The sequence below is a fragment of the Mirounga angustirostris genome, unplaced genomic scaffold, assembly GCF_029215605.1.
Source record: "Mirounga angustirostris isolate CCGP_5_RB_7025 unplaced genomic scaffold, mMirAng1.0.hap1 SCAF_14, whole genome shotgun sequence".
Classification (NCBI taxonomy): Eukaryota; Metazoa; Chordata; class Mammalia; order Carnivora; family Phocidae; genus Mirounga; species Mirounga angustirostris.
The window spans coordinates 90,918,662-90,937,312 of NW_026991722.1; the positions used below are offsets into that span (position 1 = coordinate 90,918,662).

The 18,651-nt window shown below is 47.5% G+C and overlaps 1 protein-coding gene and 2 long non-coding RNA genes across 14 annotated transcripts in view; 1 reads left to right on the top strand and 2 right to left on the bottom strand.

The window, feature by feature from the left end:
* Positions 1–18,651, top strand: part of DEPDC5 (DEP domain containing 5, GATOR1 subcomplex subunit) — a 127,570-nt gene that overhangs the window by 102,341 nt on the left and 6,578 nt on the right. For 9 of the 12 annotated variants that reach the window (XR_010407456.1, XR_010407457.1, XM_064578745.1 and 6 more), the window contains 5 exons: positions 1,261–1,369; positions 2,631–2,855; positions 8,167–8,336; positions 12,963–13,134; positions 15,908–15,968. Coding sequence is in view for 8 of the 12 variants with exons in the window: in XM_064578745.1 (XP_064434815.1) it covers positions 1,261–1,369; positions 2,631–2,855; positions 8,167–8,336; positions 12,963–13,134; positions 15,908–15,968 (737 nt within the window). In the remaining 4 variants the exon portion in view is untranslated. Of the gene's footprint in view, positions 1–1,260; positions 1,370–2,630; positions 2,856–3,696; positions 3,833–8,166; positions 8,337–9,202; positions 9,863–12,962; positions 13,135–15,907; positions 15,969–18,651 lie in introns of those variants that run through there. The other 3 variants (XR_010407458.1, XR_010407459.1, XM_064578749.1) reach the window with 3 other exon arrangements.
* LOC135362584 (uncharacterized) lies at positions 4,158–8,160 on the bottom strand. Its single transcript, XR_010407464.1, has 3 exons — positions 8,017–8,160; positions 7,063–7,328; positions 4,158–4,279 (listed from the first exon to the last, which is right to left on the bottom strand). It is a non-coding gene; the product is annotated as an uncharacterized LOC135362584 (long non-coding RNA).
* LOC135362583 (uncharacterized) overlaps positions 17,108–18,651 on the bottom strand; it is a 33,875-nt gene continuing 32,331 nt past the window's right edge. The window contains exon 3 of the long non-coding RNA XR_010407463.1: positions 17,108–18,005. This is a non-coding gene — a long non-coding RNA (uncharacterized LOC135362583). The remainder of the gene's footprint in view (positions 18,006–18,651) is intronic.

Sequence of the window (18,651 nt, forward strand, 5' to 3'; positions counted from 1 at the left end):
CCTGTCCTTGCTCTGTCAGAGCACTTAGCACAACAAAAGGAAGATTCTGCCTGTCTCATTCCACTGTCTCCCACCTTGACTGGGCTCCTTGAGGGCTGGGCTACCTTTTTTTTTTTTAAGATTTTATTTATTTGTCAGAGAGAGAGAGAGCACAAGCGGGGGAAGGCAGGCAGAGGGAGAAGCAGGCTCCCTGCTGATCAGGGAGCCCGATTTGGGACTCAATCCCAGGACCCTGGGATCATGACCTGAGCCGAAGGCAGACACTTAACTGACTGAGCCACCCAGGCGTCCCTGGGCTACCTCTTATCATCCCATTTCCATATCACCATGCTGTTTGGCACATGGTAGGCACTTAGAAAACACTTGCTAAATTTAATGACACTGTTCAGAACTGGAATTAAACTGGAGAGGAGAAGAATAGGAAAGGTCAAGTTGGCTGATGTGGTTCACACCATCCTGTCCACACAGAAATCAGTACCATTTGCTGACCAGCAGACTTGTCATCCCTGAAACGTAAAATCAGTAACTGATTTGAATAAGCATGCAATCATCAGTTCTCTCTTTGAGGGTCTCTTAGGGAGTTTTGCATGGCCTTTGCCCTATTACTTATACTCCCATCTCCCTGAGAATCAGATTTCCTTGTTCACACAATGCAATGCTTCTACAACCATTAAAATGCATGAGCTAGAGGGACATGTATCAACATGGACAAATGTCCAAAGCAGGATGTTGAGTGAAAATCCAATATACAAAATGATAATTGTATTACGCCCTTTATTTAAAATTTAAAATCTCACAAAAATACCTCATTCTCTATCAATACATGTGTGTATAATAAAATTATTAAAAACATGCATGAGAATAATGTTACACTAACCATTTATTTCTGGTGAGAGAGGAAGAGGAATGGGACATGGGAGAGTCCATAGAACATTTTGTTTTGTCTTTTAATTAAAAGATCTGAAGTCAGTATAGCAAAATATTAAGTTTGTTGAAGTTGCGTGGTGGTATACATGGATTGTCTTTATAGTTCCCTGTATATTTGAAATAATTGATGATACTATAATATGCATTTGCATTGTATAATATAATTTACTTCAGGAGCAGCATTTATCAAGAGCAATCATCATGGCTGATGGGGGGTGAAGAGTAGGGTCTCCTCAATGTTCCAGTCACTTCCTTGACTCCAGGGAACTGAGGGCTGCACTTCTAAGATGTTCCTCCACAGGAATTTCAAAGTTTCAATGTCTGTCCTTTTAGAAAATGCTGGAAGAACAGCTCATCACACATGCATCTGGTGAAGTCTGGCGGACCTTCATCTACGGCTTCTATTTCTACAAGATAGTCATGGACAAAGAACCTGACCGAGGTCAGAGATGAGGCGACTGCTGTTGCCCACAGGAGCAAGTGTTTTTCCTGGTGGCTTGCTTTTTCAAATGATGGTGCTTCTTGAGTTCCTTGTGTGACTTCGTATTCTAAGTAGACAGATCTGTCAACTTCCTGAGCATTTGTACTTAATTTAAGCAGAACTGGAGTGACGAGTATTTCTTAAAGCTATGGTATGTTCTTGGTCAGAACAGTGTGGATGGAAGATAAACCTACAAGAGGCCAAGGAATCTGGTTCGAGGAAATTCCCATGGGCCATTTTTTGGCTACTAATTTTAATTATAGAGCCCCGTCCCCCGTCCCCATCCAGTGCAGGTGGTTCTGAGTATAGATAGGCTCTTACCTATAACTTACAGCACTTTTTACTTGCTAGACTCCCATTTCTTACCCTAGAAAGACTCAAGTCCTAGCAAGTTTTCTAAGATACATTTTAACTTTTTTTTTTTCCTTTCAATGAGAAAACATAATTCCCAAGAGGGGACCCATTCCAGCAAGGTCAGAGCTGGCTCACATGGTGCTGGAGACACCCAGGATTCAGAGCCACGGCTCCAGTCCACCCAGAGCCCACGGGGACCTTGGCTGGAAGTGACTCCATCCTGCAGACAAACGGCTTCTCAGCCTCTGGGTTTCGGGAATCATACATCAGATGAAGCAACAAGTGCCCCCTCGCTATGCTCTTTTATCCAAGAACGTGTTGGAAGTGGAGCTGTGCGGGTTTTTTCCTGGTAGCGACTAGTGTGTCCGTTGCCGCCTCTCCCCTTGAATTCTCACTTGGACTAATAGTTATTTACCTTCAAGGAGAAAAAAAAACCAAAAAACCTGGTTACTGTTACCTGCTCTGAAATTAGAGGTATGAAACTGAAAAAAAAGATAAAAAATCTTTCTTAATGGAAGAAAAGTTCACGCAACATAAAAATGAACCATTCTGACGTGAACACTTCACTGGCATTCCACATGTTCCCGGTATTGTGCAAACACCACCACCTCTGTCTAGGGTCCAGATCATTTTCATCACCCTGGAAGGAACCCTTGTGCCCATTAACAATCACTGCCAAACTCCTTCTCCCTCCTGCCCCTGGCCACCCTGGTCTCTAAGGATTGGCCTATTCTGGATATTTCATTTAAGTGGCCTGTTGTGTTTGGCTTCTTTCACTTAGCATCGTGTTTTCAAGGTTCAGCCTTGCATCAGCAAGAAAATAGGCATTTGTGTTGAGGGCACTTTCTCTCCCCTTTGCTTTTCCCAGTGGCCATGCAGCAGCCCACCACCTGGCACACGACAGCCGTGGAGGACTTCGCCAGCTTCCAGCGCAAGTGGTTTGAGGTGGCCTTTGTAGCTGAAGAGCTCTTGCACTCCGAGATTCCTGCTTTCCTCTTGCCCTGGCTGCCCAGCCGGCCAGCCTCCTATGCAAGCAGGCACAGCTCCTTCAGCCGCAGCTTTGGAGGCCGGAGCCAGGCAGCTGCGCTTCTAGGTAGATGCTCGGCCCAGATGGGGCCTGGGGATGCGCTGGTGGGTGGCTGAGGGAGCGGGTCAGTCAGCCAAGGGGACAACGTCATGTGGACCAGGATTAGAGTCACTGGGCCTTTTATACTGGTACTCTGTCCACACAGTGGGCTTCTGTTATAGCTCCCACTGACCGAGTGGGTCAAGCTCATTATTGTCCCAACCAATGAACAAGTGTCCAAGAGCTCTCAAATCAGGGCACAGTGCTAAACCTGCACAAATAGGAGAGAATAGACAATGGGGCCACTTTTCCCAAGAAGCACCCAGACTACAGGGGATGTGAACTGGTGCTCACTGCTGGTTTAGTACCTGCCAGAAGCCTTCCCGGGACCTTAGTGACCTAGGATGTCAAAAGAGGAAGGAATCTTAGAGGTTGTCCATTCCAAACACTGAGGCTGAGCGTGAATCTTCTCTCCGCCTTTCCTCCCCAAATGTGCTCACCACATCAAGGGATATAAATTGAGTCTTCCCTCCTTTCCTCGGTTCCTGCAGCTCCAAGATAGGGGTACCCACCCACTATTGAATGGTGGTGACCTCTGGTAGGAGATTGGACCTCTGCTCTCAAGGACTGGACTGATGGGTTGGGCTGTAAATGTCTTTAGGCAATGCATGCTCTAGGTAAAGTGTCATGAGATTCACCTCAATGGCAGGTTGGAGAGATCCTAAAAACCCTCTAGAAGGAAGGAAGGAAATGTAACATAGACCAAAGTCCAGGGAAATTCCACCTTCTACTTAGTTTGCCTGGAAATGCCCAGCTCATTGGAAGTCTTACGTAGCTGGTAGAATGGAAATGTTAATAGTCATCATAGTTTCCAGATCCTCAGATTCACTTGGATCCAGATGTGGCTTTGAACCTCACCCCAGCATGCCCAGCACTGTGTGTGAGAGCTGAGGGGGGCATGGAGAAGACAAAACTGTGAAGAGAGTGGCTCCTCTTTCCCCCAGGTAGTCACGACTTACCCTCTTCCTTGTGTTGCATTTCTGACTCTGTCCCTCCTTGAAGTCTTTTGGAACAAAGAGGCCACATACTCCCTACCTGCTAGTTACCAGTAGCACACACACCCCCACCACCACCACCCAGTGTGACAAAATATCTCCCAACGTTGCCCAATGTCCCCACTTACTCCTGGGTTAGAGTTACTGCTTCTGGAAAACGCCTAGGAACTGTCCCCTTTGCATCATCATCCTGGTTCTGGAGGCTGTCCTGACAGTTTCTGCATGAACATCCTCATTTCCAAAGTCTCCTCCTGCAGCAGGCTGGCAGGACCCTCTCCTGTCCGCCACAGTCCCAAGCTCGAGGTGAGATTCAAATCATTTCAGTTTAGCTCTGGTTCTTAGGCACGTCAGAAAAATTGCACTTAAAGAGGAGCAGCGTATGGAAAAATAAGTCATCTGTCCAAAACAGAGGGAGAGTAAGGGAGAAGAGAGGATTTATGTCTTTAGCAGGTAGTTTATTAAGCAGGCGTCTTTCCCCTGGGGTTTGCACATGGGTGTTAGGGGGTCGGCATTGATTCTGAACCGGACAGAATCTCACGTGTCTGCATATTTTCTTGAAGCTATCCTTTTATTAGCTTTCCAGGGCTCCCATGATTGTAGTAGAATGTCACTCATCCGCTTCTTTTCCCATCACCCCTCGCACAGGAAGTGGGTTTCTTATCCTTTTAAACCCAGCACAGCATTATCACTGCTCATTCTGTCCAGTAACATCCCTCAGACCTCTGTTAGGGTATGAGCTACTTCTTCCCAGCTTTTTTTTTTTTTTCAGGTTAGAATGTAGACTTTCGCTGTGTCATTTACTGAAGTGAGAAAGAGAAATTGTCTTTGAATTGGACCGTCGCCGGTGTTGGGTTTTTTTTTTGCCTCAGAAAAAAAAATTAACATGATTTATAGGGGAAAGAAGGCCTGTATATCATTTATGACCTGCTCCCCTTTCTGTTTATTTCGACGTGTTCCTTTTTAAACATTTCAGATTCTCAATTGGAAATCTGTTTTTCTCAGCAGAAAGCTGTTTTAATATTCCTGACGGGTACCACCCATCCTGTCTGCCCTGGCCCGTGGTGACTCCTCCTTCTCCACTCATGTCATCCTGTGTCGCTGAGCTGTGAAGCTGCAGGGGCATCTGAGACCCAGGGAGAAGCAGCACCGCATCCCTTAAGCCCACTCACACACCTTTTGATTTCTCAGCCTTTTTTTTTTTTATCTGATTTATTTTTTTTTTAAAAAGATTTTATTTATTTGACAGAGAGAGACACAGTGAGAGAGGGAACACAAGCAGGGGGAGTGGGAGAGGGAGAAGCAGGCCTCCCGAGGAGCAGGGAGCCCAATGTGGGGCTCAGTCCCAGGACCCTGGGATCATGACCTGAGCCGAAGGCAGACGCTTAACGACTGAGCCACCCAGGCGCCCCTCAGCCGTTTTTTTTTTTAAAAGATTTTATTTATTTATTTGACAGAAAGCATAAGCAGGGGGGAGTGGCAGGCAGAGGGAGAGGGAGAAGCAGGCTCATTTTTTTGATCACCCCACTGGATCTCAGGATCAGAAGAGGCTGCCAAGCCCCTCGGTCCAGACCCTGACACGTGAGCAGTTTCCATCCCCACTCCTTGTAAGTGGGGAGCCAGCTGCTTCTTGAAAGCTCCCCCCAACAGGGCACTCACTCCTGTGACTTCTCTTCCTGTTTCTCAGCAGCTCCGGTTGTGAGTGTTGATCCCTGGGGCCCTACCTGAGACTGCAGTCTCTTCTCCTCCAGTGGCACTGATCCCCTCCCCAGGTCATTGTTAGCCCCCTCACTGTGACCCGGGTGAAGGACCCTCAGCCAGCTCCTTCTCTGGGTTTGCCCCTATTTACTGGGACTCACTGTATCTCACTGTCCCAACATGAGTAAGTCTGTTCTTATGCAGCTAAGGAGTGATTCAGAGAACTCGCCGCCGAAAGCTGCAGCTCAGCTGGGGCTTACACCTTTGTCAACATCAGTAGCCTGCTGGCCGTGTCCATACTGCTGAATCTCACCCTGAAAGTAGTGAAAGCCAGTGGACTCTTGAGCCTGTAAGCACTTGGCTGAACAGGACACTTCCTTGGGCTTCCTCAGACCGGCCTGTTCTGAACTGAATACGCCAGATGGGAAAGGAGAGATGGCGAGGTCACTGCTGGTGTTTATCAAGTGCCCTTTGTTTTGTGCCCCGGGCTTTCCCCCGCACCCTGGGGAGGAATACACCGTCCAAGACCAGAGAGCAAAGCTTTCTTCCTTTGACTGGGGCTATTAAGTAAAAGACTACTGTGTAGTGGTTGGGCCATGAATCAGGAACACAAGGCGGGGACAGAAACTAGTTCTCATGAGACTTTTAGCATCGGAACCACCATGTTCTTTAGCCTGAAGTGTCCCAGGCAGCTGAGCCGTGTCCATGGGAGTCATGGACAGGCCTCAGATGGAGCATTGGTGAGCTTGTAGCTTAAATGGGGGAGGAAGGAATAACAGGAGAGTTGCAAGTGGGGTGGCTAAAGGAGAAGGCAAGAGGGGTGAGTCTGCAACCTCCTGGCAGCCATGTTTTCCTTGATCCTCACCCCTCCTCCTGGAAGCAGCTGGGTGGGCACCATCTCAGTTTGCAAATGAGGAACTAAACCAGGAGAGCTGAAGCAGTGCCCTCAGGGGCACCTGGCTAAATGGCAGAGCATAGATCTTCCAACTCCAGAGGAAGAACGTTTCCCATTTTGCATGCTCTGGTTTTGAGAGCATGAGCTGTATACCTAGCAGCTGAATATCAGTCCGCCCCGGGGGCCATCAGCATCTTAGCTGTAGCTCTACTGCCTCTCCCAACAGAAGTTCATTAAAATCACTGACTCAAGAGCCGTTTTATCCTTGTCAGTGATAAAAGCCACTCAGGGCTTCTACCTGCAAAACCCAGAACTAAACTGATGGCTTCAGATAAAGAGATACCTTTGGATTCGTGGGGGCTGGGAGAATGAGGAGCTGATAATAGTCTGTAGAAACCCTACATCTGGCACTGCCCAGTCAGGCAGAGCAGAGCCCTGATCTTTCCGTTACTTCTGAGCCTCTTTCAGGCCTTTAGTCTGGTCAGGAACTGCCACTGACACTTGACCCATCCTTCAAACATCCCTATCTTGGGTTGAATAGGATTTCTGAGCAAGAGTTCCAGATAGGATGAACTAGTTTGATACCAACCGGGAATCTGAGCAACACAGTTGATGGAACAGTGTGTTGAGCTTCATCGTGAGGTTTCATTTCTTGAGAAAAGATTCTAGAACTATTGTCTTCCTGGGTTGAAACCAGAAAAGCAAGACTTCCTCCTCACTGTGGTCTGGGCTGTCTGTCCAGTGGTGTCCCTTTGTGGGTCACTGGAGGAGGAAGATCTGGGGTTTAGCCTGGCTGAGGTTCCGACTCTGATCTTGGTCAAGGCATTTCTCCTCCATGGGCAGCTGTTTCCTCATCTGTAAATGAAGGAGTTGGATCCAATTAGGGCGAGGCAAACTATGGCGAGGCAAACTATGGCAAGCCAAATCTGGACTACCATCTGTTTGTTTCTTTTATAATAAACTTTATTTTTAGAGCACTTCTAGGTTCACAGCAAAATTGAGTGGAAGGTACACAGGGTTTTCATATACTCCCTGCCTGAGCACCTGCACAACTTCCCCCACTATCCACTTGGGTTCTGACACATGGGTAATGGCGTGTATCCGCCATGATAGTATCACACAGAATAGGTTTTTTTTTTTTTAATTTTTTTTTTTTTAAGATTTTATTTATTTATTTGAGAGAGAGAGAGAGAGAGAGAGCACATGAGAGGGGGAGGATCAGAGGGAGAAGCAGACTCCCTGCCGAGCAGGGAGCCCGATGCAGGACTCGATCCCGGGACTCCAGGATCATGACCTGAGCCGAAGGCAGTCGCTTAACCAACTGAGCCACCCAGGCGCCCACACAGAATAGTTTTACTGCCCTAAAAATCCTTCTGGCTTTGAAAGTAAAGTTTTACTAGAACACCGCCCGGCCTATTCATTTATAGACCTCTGGCTGCTAGTGAGCGCACTGTGATGGCAGGGTTGAGTGGCTGAAACAGAGACCACGTAGCCTATAAAACCCAACATATTACTGGGCCCTTTCTAGGAAAAGTTGGCTGACCTCTGGACTAGGTGATTTGCAGGAAGTTTCTGTGATTTTCTAATAGGTGACTCTGCACTTTTATATCTGGATGCCTGGTTGGTTGTTCTTCCACCTCATCCCACTCCTTCTCCCTCTCTTTCCTGGGGCCCCTCCAATGTGCTGATGCAGCGGCCACTGTCCCAGAGCAGAGGACCGTGACCCTGGATGTGGACGTGAACAACCGCACAGACCGGCTGGAGTGGTGCAGCTGTTACTATCATGGCAACTTCTCCCTGAATGCGGCCTTTGAGATCAAGCTCCACTGGATGGCCGTGACTGCCGCGGTCCTCTTCGAGATGGTGAGAGCCTCCTCCCTTGTGTCGTGGTCGGGGCCTTGGCTCAACTTGCCAAGGGGCACAGCGGGTGCTTGGTAGAGATTCATGTCCCTTTTTTTTCCCTTTAGTTCAGGCTCCCATTACCTTTCACCTGGACTCTTTGGAATAGCCCTTGTAAAAAAATTTAAACACAGTAAAAAATTCAAACAGTTGACAAGGAGCTAGATTAGGGTTTCTCAGCCTTGGCACTCTTGACATCTAGGGACAGATAATTCTCCATTGTGGGGACTGCCTACAGTCCTGTGCTTTGTAGGATGTTGGGCAACATCTGTGACCTCTACCCTAAATGCCAGGAGCACACCCGCCTTGTGACAACCAAAAATGTCCCCAGGGAGGAGGAGTATTGCCTCCAATTGAGAATCCCTGGTCTAGAGTAAAAGTAAGTCCCTCTCCCACCCTTACCCTGTTCCTGGGGACTTCCATCTAAAAGCAACCACCCGGATGTGGGTGGTGGTTGGGCTGAATGGGTGATGGGTATTAAGGAGGGCACTTGTGTGTTATATGTAAGTGATGAATCACTAAATTCTCCTTCGGAAGCCAATATTACATTATATGTTAACTAACTAGAATTTAAATAAAAATTTGAAGGAAAAAATACAGGCAGCCCCCTGGGACCCCTGGCTGGCTCAGTCAGTAGAGCACACGCAACTCTTGATCTCAGGGTTGTGGATTTGAGCCCCATTTTGGGTGTGGAGGTTACTTAAAAATAAAATCTTAAAAAACATTTTTTTAATCATTAAATAAAAGCAGCCACCCTACCACTTTGTTGAATGTACTTCTAGAGAGTATGTGCACATACAAAGCTTTGTTACCTTTTTTCTTTTTAACAGATACGGTAGCTTGGACTACTGACACTGACACTTGTACAGCAGGGGGGTTAGGGATGCCGACTCTCTGTGCAGTGAGAAATCCAAGTAAAGCTTCTGACTTCCCAAAAACTTAACTGCGAATAGCCTATTGTTAACCTGAAGCATTAAAGATTACATGAACAGTCGATTAACACATATTTTGTATGCTCTATTTATTATATACTGTATTCTCATAATAAAGTAAGCTAGAAAGAAGACAGTGTTACTAAGGAAATAATAAGGAAGAGACATTGCATTTACAGTACTCTGTTTATTAAAAAAAAAACAAACCCACATGTAAGTGGACTCATGCATTTCAAACCTGTGTTGTTCAAGGGTCAACTGTATTTGCAATGTGTTTTGTCCTATTACTTATATATCCTCAGTATCGGTATAAATAAATCTGCCTCACTGTCGTGTTTTTGTTTTGCTTCATTGTTTTTAAGGGCTACAGAATATTCTGTTTGTTTGTATCATTGTTTACTTAACCAGTCCCCCATCCGTGAACATCACTGCCTTTAACTCTAGCTCTCAACAGGGGTGGGAGGAGTGTGTGATTTTGCCCCTGTAGGCAGAGGGGCATTTGATAATATCTGGAAACATTTTTACTTGGCACAAATGGTGGAAGAGTGCCACTGGCGTCTAGCGGGGTGGATACCAGGGATGCTGTGCATTATCCTACAATGCATCGCATAGGACAGCCTCTAGGACAGTTAACCAGCCCAGATGTCACAAGTGCCAAAGCTGAGGAGCCGTCTTTTAATTGGTCTTCTACCTGTCTTTCGTCCTCCTAGTCCGCCTGGCCAGTCTGTCTAATCAGGTCACTCGGTGCTCGCACTGAGAAGCCAGCCCAGCCACCCCCATCCCTGGTCCAGTGTCTGTAGAACAAGCCCTCCTTAGCCAGGCTGTCAGGATCTTCCAGGTGCCTTCTTGAACCATCTTTGCAGCCTGCCACTCCTTTAATACACTCTCCCCTTCGCCTTAGAAGAATGTTTTTCTGTGGCTTTAACAGAGTCCTGCTCACCTCCCACACTGGCGCAAGCATCCCATCGCCTTGCTGAGAGCAGCCAGAAGGTTCAGAAAGACTTTACAGAAAACTAGGAGATGACCAAAGAGAGTGAGCACAGCATATGCTGGCAGCGTATCGTTTTTCTATCCAGGGCTCAGAGGCTTAGTTTTGTCCCACAGGGCATGATATCCTGGGGAAGGGATTTGTCTGCGTTTCCGTCTGCCCAGCCCCAGTCTGCCTCTGCATGGCATTAGCACCTCTGTGGACCCCTACCCTGGAACACTGGAATGTTTTCAAGGTCCAGATCAAAAAAGATGTCCAGCGGGACACCTGGGTGGCTCAGTGGGTTATGCATCTGACTCTTGATCTTGACTCAGATCTCGATCTCACAGTTGTGAGTTCAAGCCCTGTGTTGTGGTCCATGCTGGGGATGGAGCCTACTTAAAAAAAGAAAAGAAAAGACACCCAGCCACCTGTCCAGCTCAGCTTACAGAGGACACTGGCTCTGCTCCAGCCAGTCAACACTGGTATAACCACTCCCTCCAGCCAGAACTAACCCTCTGACCCAGTAGGCTAAGCCTTCTCCTTGGAAGCCCTACCTACCAGATAATCCTATCTCAAACAACACAACCGTAACATTCATAGACACACACATATAGTCACAGTTTGGCAGGAAGAAGAGTATTTATCTCCCCAGGGGAATATAGCAACTGTCTTTTCAAAATACACTTTTCACACCAATTCATGTAAAACCCATGAAAGCTGCTAATCCCTTTATCATTACAGTTTTGACCCTTGAACAACACGGGTTTGAACTGCATGGATCCACTTATACATGGATTTTTAAAATATATATAAATACAGTACTGTAAATGTATTTTTTCTTCCTTATGATTTTCTTTTTTTTTTTAATTTTATTTATTCATTTGAGACACAGAGATACAGAGAGAGAGAGAGAGAGCATGAGCAGGGAGAGAGGCAGAGGGAGAGGGAGAAGCAGGCTCCTCGCTGAGCCAGGAGCCTGATGTGGGGCTCTATCCCAGGACCCTGGGATCGTGACCTGAGCCAAAGGCAGACGCTTAACCATCTGAGCCACCCAGGCGCCCCTTCCTTATGATTTTCTTAGTAACATTTTCTTTCTCTAGCTTACTTTATTGTAAGCCTACAGTACATAATACTCATAACATACAAATATATGTTAATCAGCTGTGTATCTTCTTGGTAAGGCTTCTGGTCAACAGTAAGCTATTAGTAGTTAAGTTTTGGGGGAGTCAAAAGTATGCTCAGATTTTTGACTGCATAGGATGTTGGTGCCCCTAACTCCTGTGTTGTTCAAGGGTCAACGGTATTTTGTTAAGTTTTTAGAAATCTCTAGTGTAGATTAATTATTATTTTAAGGTAGTGTCCAAATTTGTTATAAATCACATTTTATTATGTAATTTTATAATATGTAATATTTATTATATTAAAATATGACATTTTAAAATTTACGTAAAATAAAAAGAGCCTTAGAAATTATTTTGGGCAGGGCCACATGGCTGGCTCAGTCGGTAGAGCACGCGACTCTAGATCTCAAGGTTGTGCGTTTGGGCCCTGCATTGGCTATAGAGATTACTTAAAAATAAAATCTTTAAGAAAAAAGAAAGAAAGAAGAAATTATTTTGGTCAAACAGAGATCTTGGTTTTTGTTGTTGATGTATTGTTGTTATGAGTGTTTTTGGGGAAAAAAAAGCTAAGAGTGGTTCCCCTCAATTTTTAATGTAGTCATATTGGTTTAAGTCATGTTGTGGCTCAAACTAATATATATATATATAAATATATATATTTTTTAAGATTTTATTTGAGAGAGAGAGAGGGAGCACGAGCAGGGGAGGGGCAGAGAGAGAATCATACTCTCCGCTGAGCAGGAAGCCCGACTCGGGACTCGATCCCAGGACCCTGGGACATGACCTGAGCCAAAGGCAGACGCTTAACCGACTGAGCCACCCAGGCGTCCCTTGAAATAACATTTGACACAAATCTTATCTGTATGCCAGAGCCACATGCATCAGTTTTGTTTTTTTCAATATACGTAGTTTTCTGGTTCAAAAAGTATCTTAAGACGTAGAAAATCGCCACTGTTCCCTAAGGAAATGGTACTGCTGGGGAGGTTTGTCTTGCTGCCCCAGTTAACTTTCGTTTGGAGTCTTCGGACAGACAGCTTTTGGGAGTTTGCTGAAGAAAGACTCTCATTCTGCCAGGTCAGAGCTTATCGCTTTTGGCCAGAGGCCACCACTGTCATCTTGCGCCCTCATCATGTCCCTTCCAGCCAGGCTGAGTGGATTGTTTTCCTATTTGATACTTTGGGCTTCGTAAATTTTTGATAAAGGACAAATTTAGAAGGACTTAACTTATATCCTGTGACCTTCCGCCAACATCCTATAGAATGAGAAGGCTGTTTAGGAGGCAAGAAATAGTTCTCTCCAATCGCTTCCTTCCAGAAGAAACTGGAGTTGCAGCAGCTCGGGCTGGGAGGAGGAGCTGTGTGCTTAACTCACAGTTCTTCAAGTATTTGTCAGAGGAGGTTAAGTTGTGCTCTTTCCTGCCCAGGACCCATTTGGAGCCAGTGAACGTGAATAAATGAACATGCCAATCAATATGTAAGCTGCCACGGTGGCGGCTTCGCTCCTGGGGAAGTACTTTCTCTTGTCTGAGTTCACTTGGAGGTGACACTGTTTCTGTGCTTCCCACCAGGTCCAAGGCTGGCATCGCAAAGCCACTTCCTGCGGCTTTTTGTTGGTCCCCGTTCTGGAGGGTCCCTTTGCACTGCCCAGTTACCTGTATGGCGATCCGCTCCGAGCCCAGCTCTTCATCCCACTCAACACCAGCTGCCTGCTCAAGGAGGGCAGTGAGCACCTGTTTGATAGTAAGAGACACTCCCCTCTGGACGTTCTGTCTCCATGAGTAAGACCTCTCCCCCAGGGCCACCTTTCTGGGCATCAAATCCAGGCAGGCTAGGGCACAGAGGGAGCCTTTGGACACGGGGGCCAAAAGGATCTGGGTTTCATGCTGGTTCTTCACTTAGTGGCCAGGTAACCCTGGACAAGTCACTTACTGTCTTAAATTCCTTATTCCTCAAATGAGAGCACATAAAGTTTAACGCTGCCTTGCCAACTTGGGAAGACCCTCAGGAGGCCTGGAGCAGATGGTGGGTGGGAGAGGGTGTGATACACTGTAAATCACGAGTGGCACTGGTATTCTCCCCACACTCTCCTTTCCATGCTGCAACCTAACTGGCTTTGGGGTTGGGAATTTGAACCTTATGGGAGGCTTGAATCTGCTGTTTCATGTAAACAGGCTAGAAAAAGGGAGGCATTGATACAAAACAGGTTACAGCGTCCTCTTGTGCAAAGCTGTAGCGTGTCAGCACCTGGAACACACATGTGGCTCGAGTCCTGCATCTCAAGGAAGACAGAGCAGGAGGGGGCTCAGAGGAAGACAGCAGGACTCTGGTCACAGCCCTTTCCCTGGGACGGGGTTGTCTGTCCGTCGGGAGCAGACAGTGGGCGGGGCTGCCCTGCTGCTCCACCCTGGCCCAGCAGATCTCTGAGGGCAGGTGTAGGACAGATCGAAGGACAAGTCTTCACACAGCACAGAACTTTCTATCATTAATTAATTGCTTATTTCGATGAACATATAAATAGCCCCTACAGAGCTCTTGGTGAGCTCACAAATGACCTTTTTAAAAATAAAAAGTTAGAATTGCTGCTGATACGTCAGCAGCCCTTTCATTTCTCAGATATAGAAATTATAAATGTGAAAGGAAGAACTTTTGGTGTGAGGAAGATGGTTTCTTCCCGTGCCTGTGTAAGTCTGTGTCATGGTGGGTAGAAGAGAAGCAGCCCAGGGGGTGAGAGGTCTCGCTAGGTCAGGGAGGCCACACTAAACCTTCCTGCGCTTTTCCTGTGACAGGCTGCCCCAGTGGTACAAACAGCTTGTGTTCCAGAGGCCCATCTGTATATTCTTTATTTACATCTCAGAAGACATTTTTTTTTTTTTTTAAGATTTTATTTATTTATTTGACAGAAACACAGCCAGAGAAGGAACACAAGCAGGAGGAGTGGGAGAGGGAGAAGCAGGCCTCCTGCAAAGCAGGGAGCCTGATGCGGGGCTCGATCCCAGGACCCTGGGATCATGACCCGAGCCGAAGGCAGACACTCAACGACTGAGCCACTCAGGCGCCCCTCAGAAGACATTTTTATATAGACACAGTATTTTCAGTGATGGTTGGGGTTCGAGGTGGGCCCCACAGAGCCACCAGAGGCCATAGATCCTGTGCCCCGTAGAGTTGACAAAGTGCTCTTCACACACACACACACACACACACACACACACACACACACACACACCCCTTCTCGTTTAACCTCACGGTGGCTGACAGAGGACCACTGCAGTCCTGCAGTGCCACATGATTATATTCGTATCTGATGATTTCCAGCCAGGCAACCGCCTCACGCTGCTGTTTTTAATATGCTCGGGAGACACTTCCCCCACAGCAGCCAGACTCTTCTGGGGGTTTTCCACTTTCACTGTCACCGCACAGGATTGCTGGCAGGGCTGGCATTGGAGGACATTTTTGTATGAGCTGCTGGTTTTCCCTGCCTGGTGTAACCCAGGCTTCGGGACCAGCAGCCTCTGTTGGTTGCCATGGTTACAGCTGAAGAAAGGAGTCCCAGTTTAAAGGAATAAGGGCTTGACTCTAAAAATCACTTTTCTTGCTCCTGTGCTACTTCTCTTCCTGTTACCTCCCCTTCCGATAACAGTGGATTCAAAAGCTTAAAAATCTGACAAGGGATCTGCTGTGTTTTTACCTCCTAAAGCCAAAGTCTTTTTTCTTGTTTGCTCTTTGGTTGCCGAGAGCCCTCAAATGTGTTCTAGATAGAAGATTCCAAATGTAGAGAGAGTAGAGAGCCCCTGTTCTTCAGGATGTCTTGTGCAGTTGCTCCTCCAGCCCTCAGCATCTCAGTCCCAAGAGCAGCGCTGGCCCGTTGCCTGTTGCCGAGCGACAGCCTGCCTCAGCGCTCCACCTCCTCGTCAGCTCTTGGTCTTCACACCAGCACCGCAGAAGGAGCGAGGCTGGAGCCATGATGTGGGCGATGGGGGGAGGCACTCGTCTGCTCCCCTGCCCTCCCCAGCCCATCACTTTTCCAAAAATAGTGTTTATATTTATTTGCTTCAATTTCCCCACCCCTAAAATGGAGCTTGTACTATTGTCTTTCCTTGTAGGGAAATGGAGGATGGGTAATAAATTTTTTCTTCTTTTCTCCTTAGAAGCAGATAACATGCATTTAAAGCTTATCTTTTTGTTTGTATTTTAATATCATGTTCCTTTCCACTTTTGGCATAGGAAGTCATTAGAATCAGTCTTACCTCGAGTTCTGGTAGCTCACACTGGTTGCTGAGGACTCCAATTCAGTGCCTTTCTAGACCCTAATAGAGCTTCAGGGAAGGGGTGGTGAGAATGCACCTTTGTTCCTTGGGACGGCGGCTGGTCTCTCAAAAGCAGGTAGTGTGGAAAGCCACGCTTAAGCTCAAGGGGGAAGAATGGCCCAGAGAAGTGAAGGGTACAGAAGGCCAGACCCAGGGAGATTTACAAACCTTGGGATCACACCCTGGCATTTATTTTTTTCTCCTTTCAGGCTTCGAACCGGAAACGTACTGGGATCGAATGCACCTTTTCCAGGAAGCCATAGCACACAGGTTTGTCCCCTAGCAAGAGGGCATCATGGGAGGGCGTCAGTGACTGTCGTGAGCGTCAGTCACCAAACCCAAACCCAGTTTGTTTCATTTCTGGGGAAGCGGATCTAGTTCACCAAAGAGCGACTCGCTGCCAATACCCTGCAGGACCCTTTGCCTTGGTTTCAAAGATAAGCATTAGCCCTCCAATCTCTGTAGCTGTTGTTTTCCAGACCACATTACCTTCTTCCAGTTGAGGGGAAAGCACAGAGCTCCCTCCTTAGCCTCCAACTAGACCTTGAGCCAAGCTGTCCAGGAGATGACATGAGATGAAAAACTAAAACGCTTCAAGAGCCCCTTGACACATGCTGAGAAGATAATGGGGGTTAAAAAGCAATAGATAAGTCCATAGGTATTTACAGGCACTAGAATATATGCCAGGGAGGGGCTTCCCTGGGCTTAGCTGCCTACCCCTCAGGCCAGTCCAGCTTTGTCTCTAGAACGCACCACGCAGTGTTCATTTGCTGCTTCGTGTTAATCATGGCAGTAGCAAGTCCTCTGTTCCCACTTCCATAATCCTCTTGTGGCACCGTCTGCAGTGTCCTGCCATCTCCTCATTCAAGTGTATTCAGCTGTTACCCCTCCACCTTGCACCCCGCTCCCGCCCCCGGCCCACCACAGTCTGGCTTCTTCCTTCCAGCAGGAGGGGGTGCCGACTGGGGGCAGAAGGTAGGGAGCGCAGTGGGTCGGTGGCAAAGGGCGCCGATCTGGGAAGCATGCCTCCACCAGCATGCAGCAGAGGAACCGTGAGCAAGTTCTGGAACTGCTTCACCTTTGTTTTCTCACCACTCACTGGGTTGTTGGGAGGGTTCTCCGGAGTTCCTGGCACCTAGGAAGCCCTGGGTAGGCAGGGGTTATCATTAGGAAGACCCCAGCCAACTGATGAGTTATAAGCAGGTTTGACACTTCCCTTGGATATCATTGGGTGGTGATTGGATTTTGCTGGCTAGATGTCACGCGCGACGTGGCCTTTCGATTTCTTCATGTCTTCTGTCCCATCCCCACAAATCACTGCGTGGACTCCGCTGCATGTCCCTGCACCTAAACCTGCGCTCTCTTCCCCACCTAGACCCACCGAACTCACCTATATCTCCCCCCTAACACATTCTCCTCTAAACCCCCACTACTTTGCTCCACCAGATTCCCAGGTCCCTCCTCTCTCGATCCCTCCTTCCCTTTTTCCCAACATACTCTGTCCATCTTTTATCCTAATCTAGGGGCCCCCGGAGGGCAAGGGTATGCATTTTTCTCATTTTTGTTTCCCTTTATAGCACCCAGCAAAGTGCCTTGCCCAGAGTAGCTTTTGCACAGAATGGAACTCTAGGTGGAATGTGGCTCTGAAATGAAACATTAGCCCGCCCATAAGTTTCATCTCTGAAAGAGTTAGAAACTAGTCCAATAAATAAAATCTTTTAAAAAAAGAAGAAACTGGTCCAGCCTCCCTGGGCCCCCCTGCTGTGGCTCCCCAGCTCCTCCTTCACATTTACATGGTGGGATGGGTGCCCCCCACCCCCACCCTCGCTGTAGTCCTGGCTCGAGTGCTCCCCAAGTGGACAGTGAGGGGGGCCAAGCACCATGGGGTTCAATTGCCATTTTAAAATTAAAGGTCTTCCCTGGTGACCTAAGGAAGAAATGAGGCAAGAATCTGGTCAGGCTGATCCATGCTGAGTAAATAAACAGCCTTGGTTGAAAAGTAAAGGGGAAGGAAGGCAAAATCCAGAGGCATTCCTACACATGGTAGAATCAGCCTATAGATGTTGGGGCTTGCTGTGCACGTTAACTGATCCATGTAACTTGCCTTGACTTCATGTGTTCTCTGATAAGTAATTATTGAAAGCCAGTGTGAAGCTGGCGGCTTATACAGAGGACGCAACGCAAGGAGACAGGTGTTTTACCTCCTTCAGTTCTGCCGACATCACTGCCTTCATTACATAAACCTCTCAGACTCGGGGCGGGAGCCACATCTGTTAACACGTCCTTTTCAGCACTTAGCAGGTAGAGCTGTAATAAATGTGTATGATGGAAATAGAAAAACCCGGAATAGAACAAACCATAGATGAGAAGCAGAATCGAGTAAGTCATAGATGAAAAGTGGCTCCTCCTGCCCATTTCCAGAATGGAACAGCGAAGCCGAGAGCCCCAGACTCGGTTCCTCATTTTTAAGAAGAGGATTTCAATTAAGATAATTCATTCTATTTCAATTTGGAGCCTTTTTTGAGAACCTACTATGTGCTTAGCTGGGAGAACCTAAGGGAAAGAGGTGTGGCTAAGGTGAATTAAGATAAGCACCTTCCCCTTCTCCTTATGTGGATGGGCACCCAGCACGGTGTCGGACCCGATGTGGATTCCAGGGAGAGGCAGAGAAGAGATGCGGGAGGGGACAGGGCGACAGTCCCCAGAGGGATGGTCTGACTGAACAGCTGGGGGGCATGCAGGGGGAGGGGTAGAGGGCAGAGACAGGGCTGGGTGTGGAGTGCAGCTGGTAAGAGGGTTCTCAGCCACTTGGAGATGACTGGAGGCCTGGCAGGAGGAGGTCTGGTGAGGGAAAACAAGCAGCCTGAATGTTCTGTCTTGAAAGAGATTTTCCCAGGTCCCTGTAGCTCAGGCTGTCAGAAAGTCCTCTTGGCCACATTTGCTCCCCCTGTCC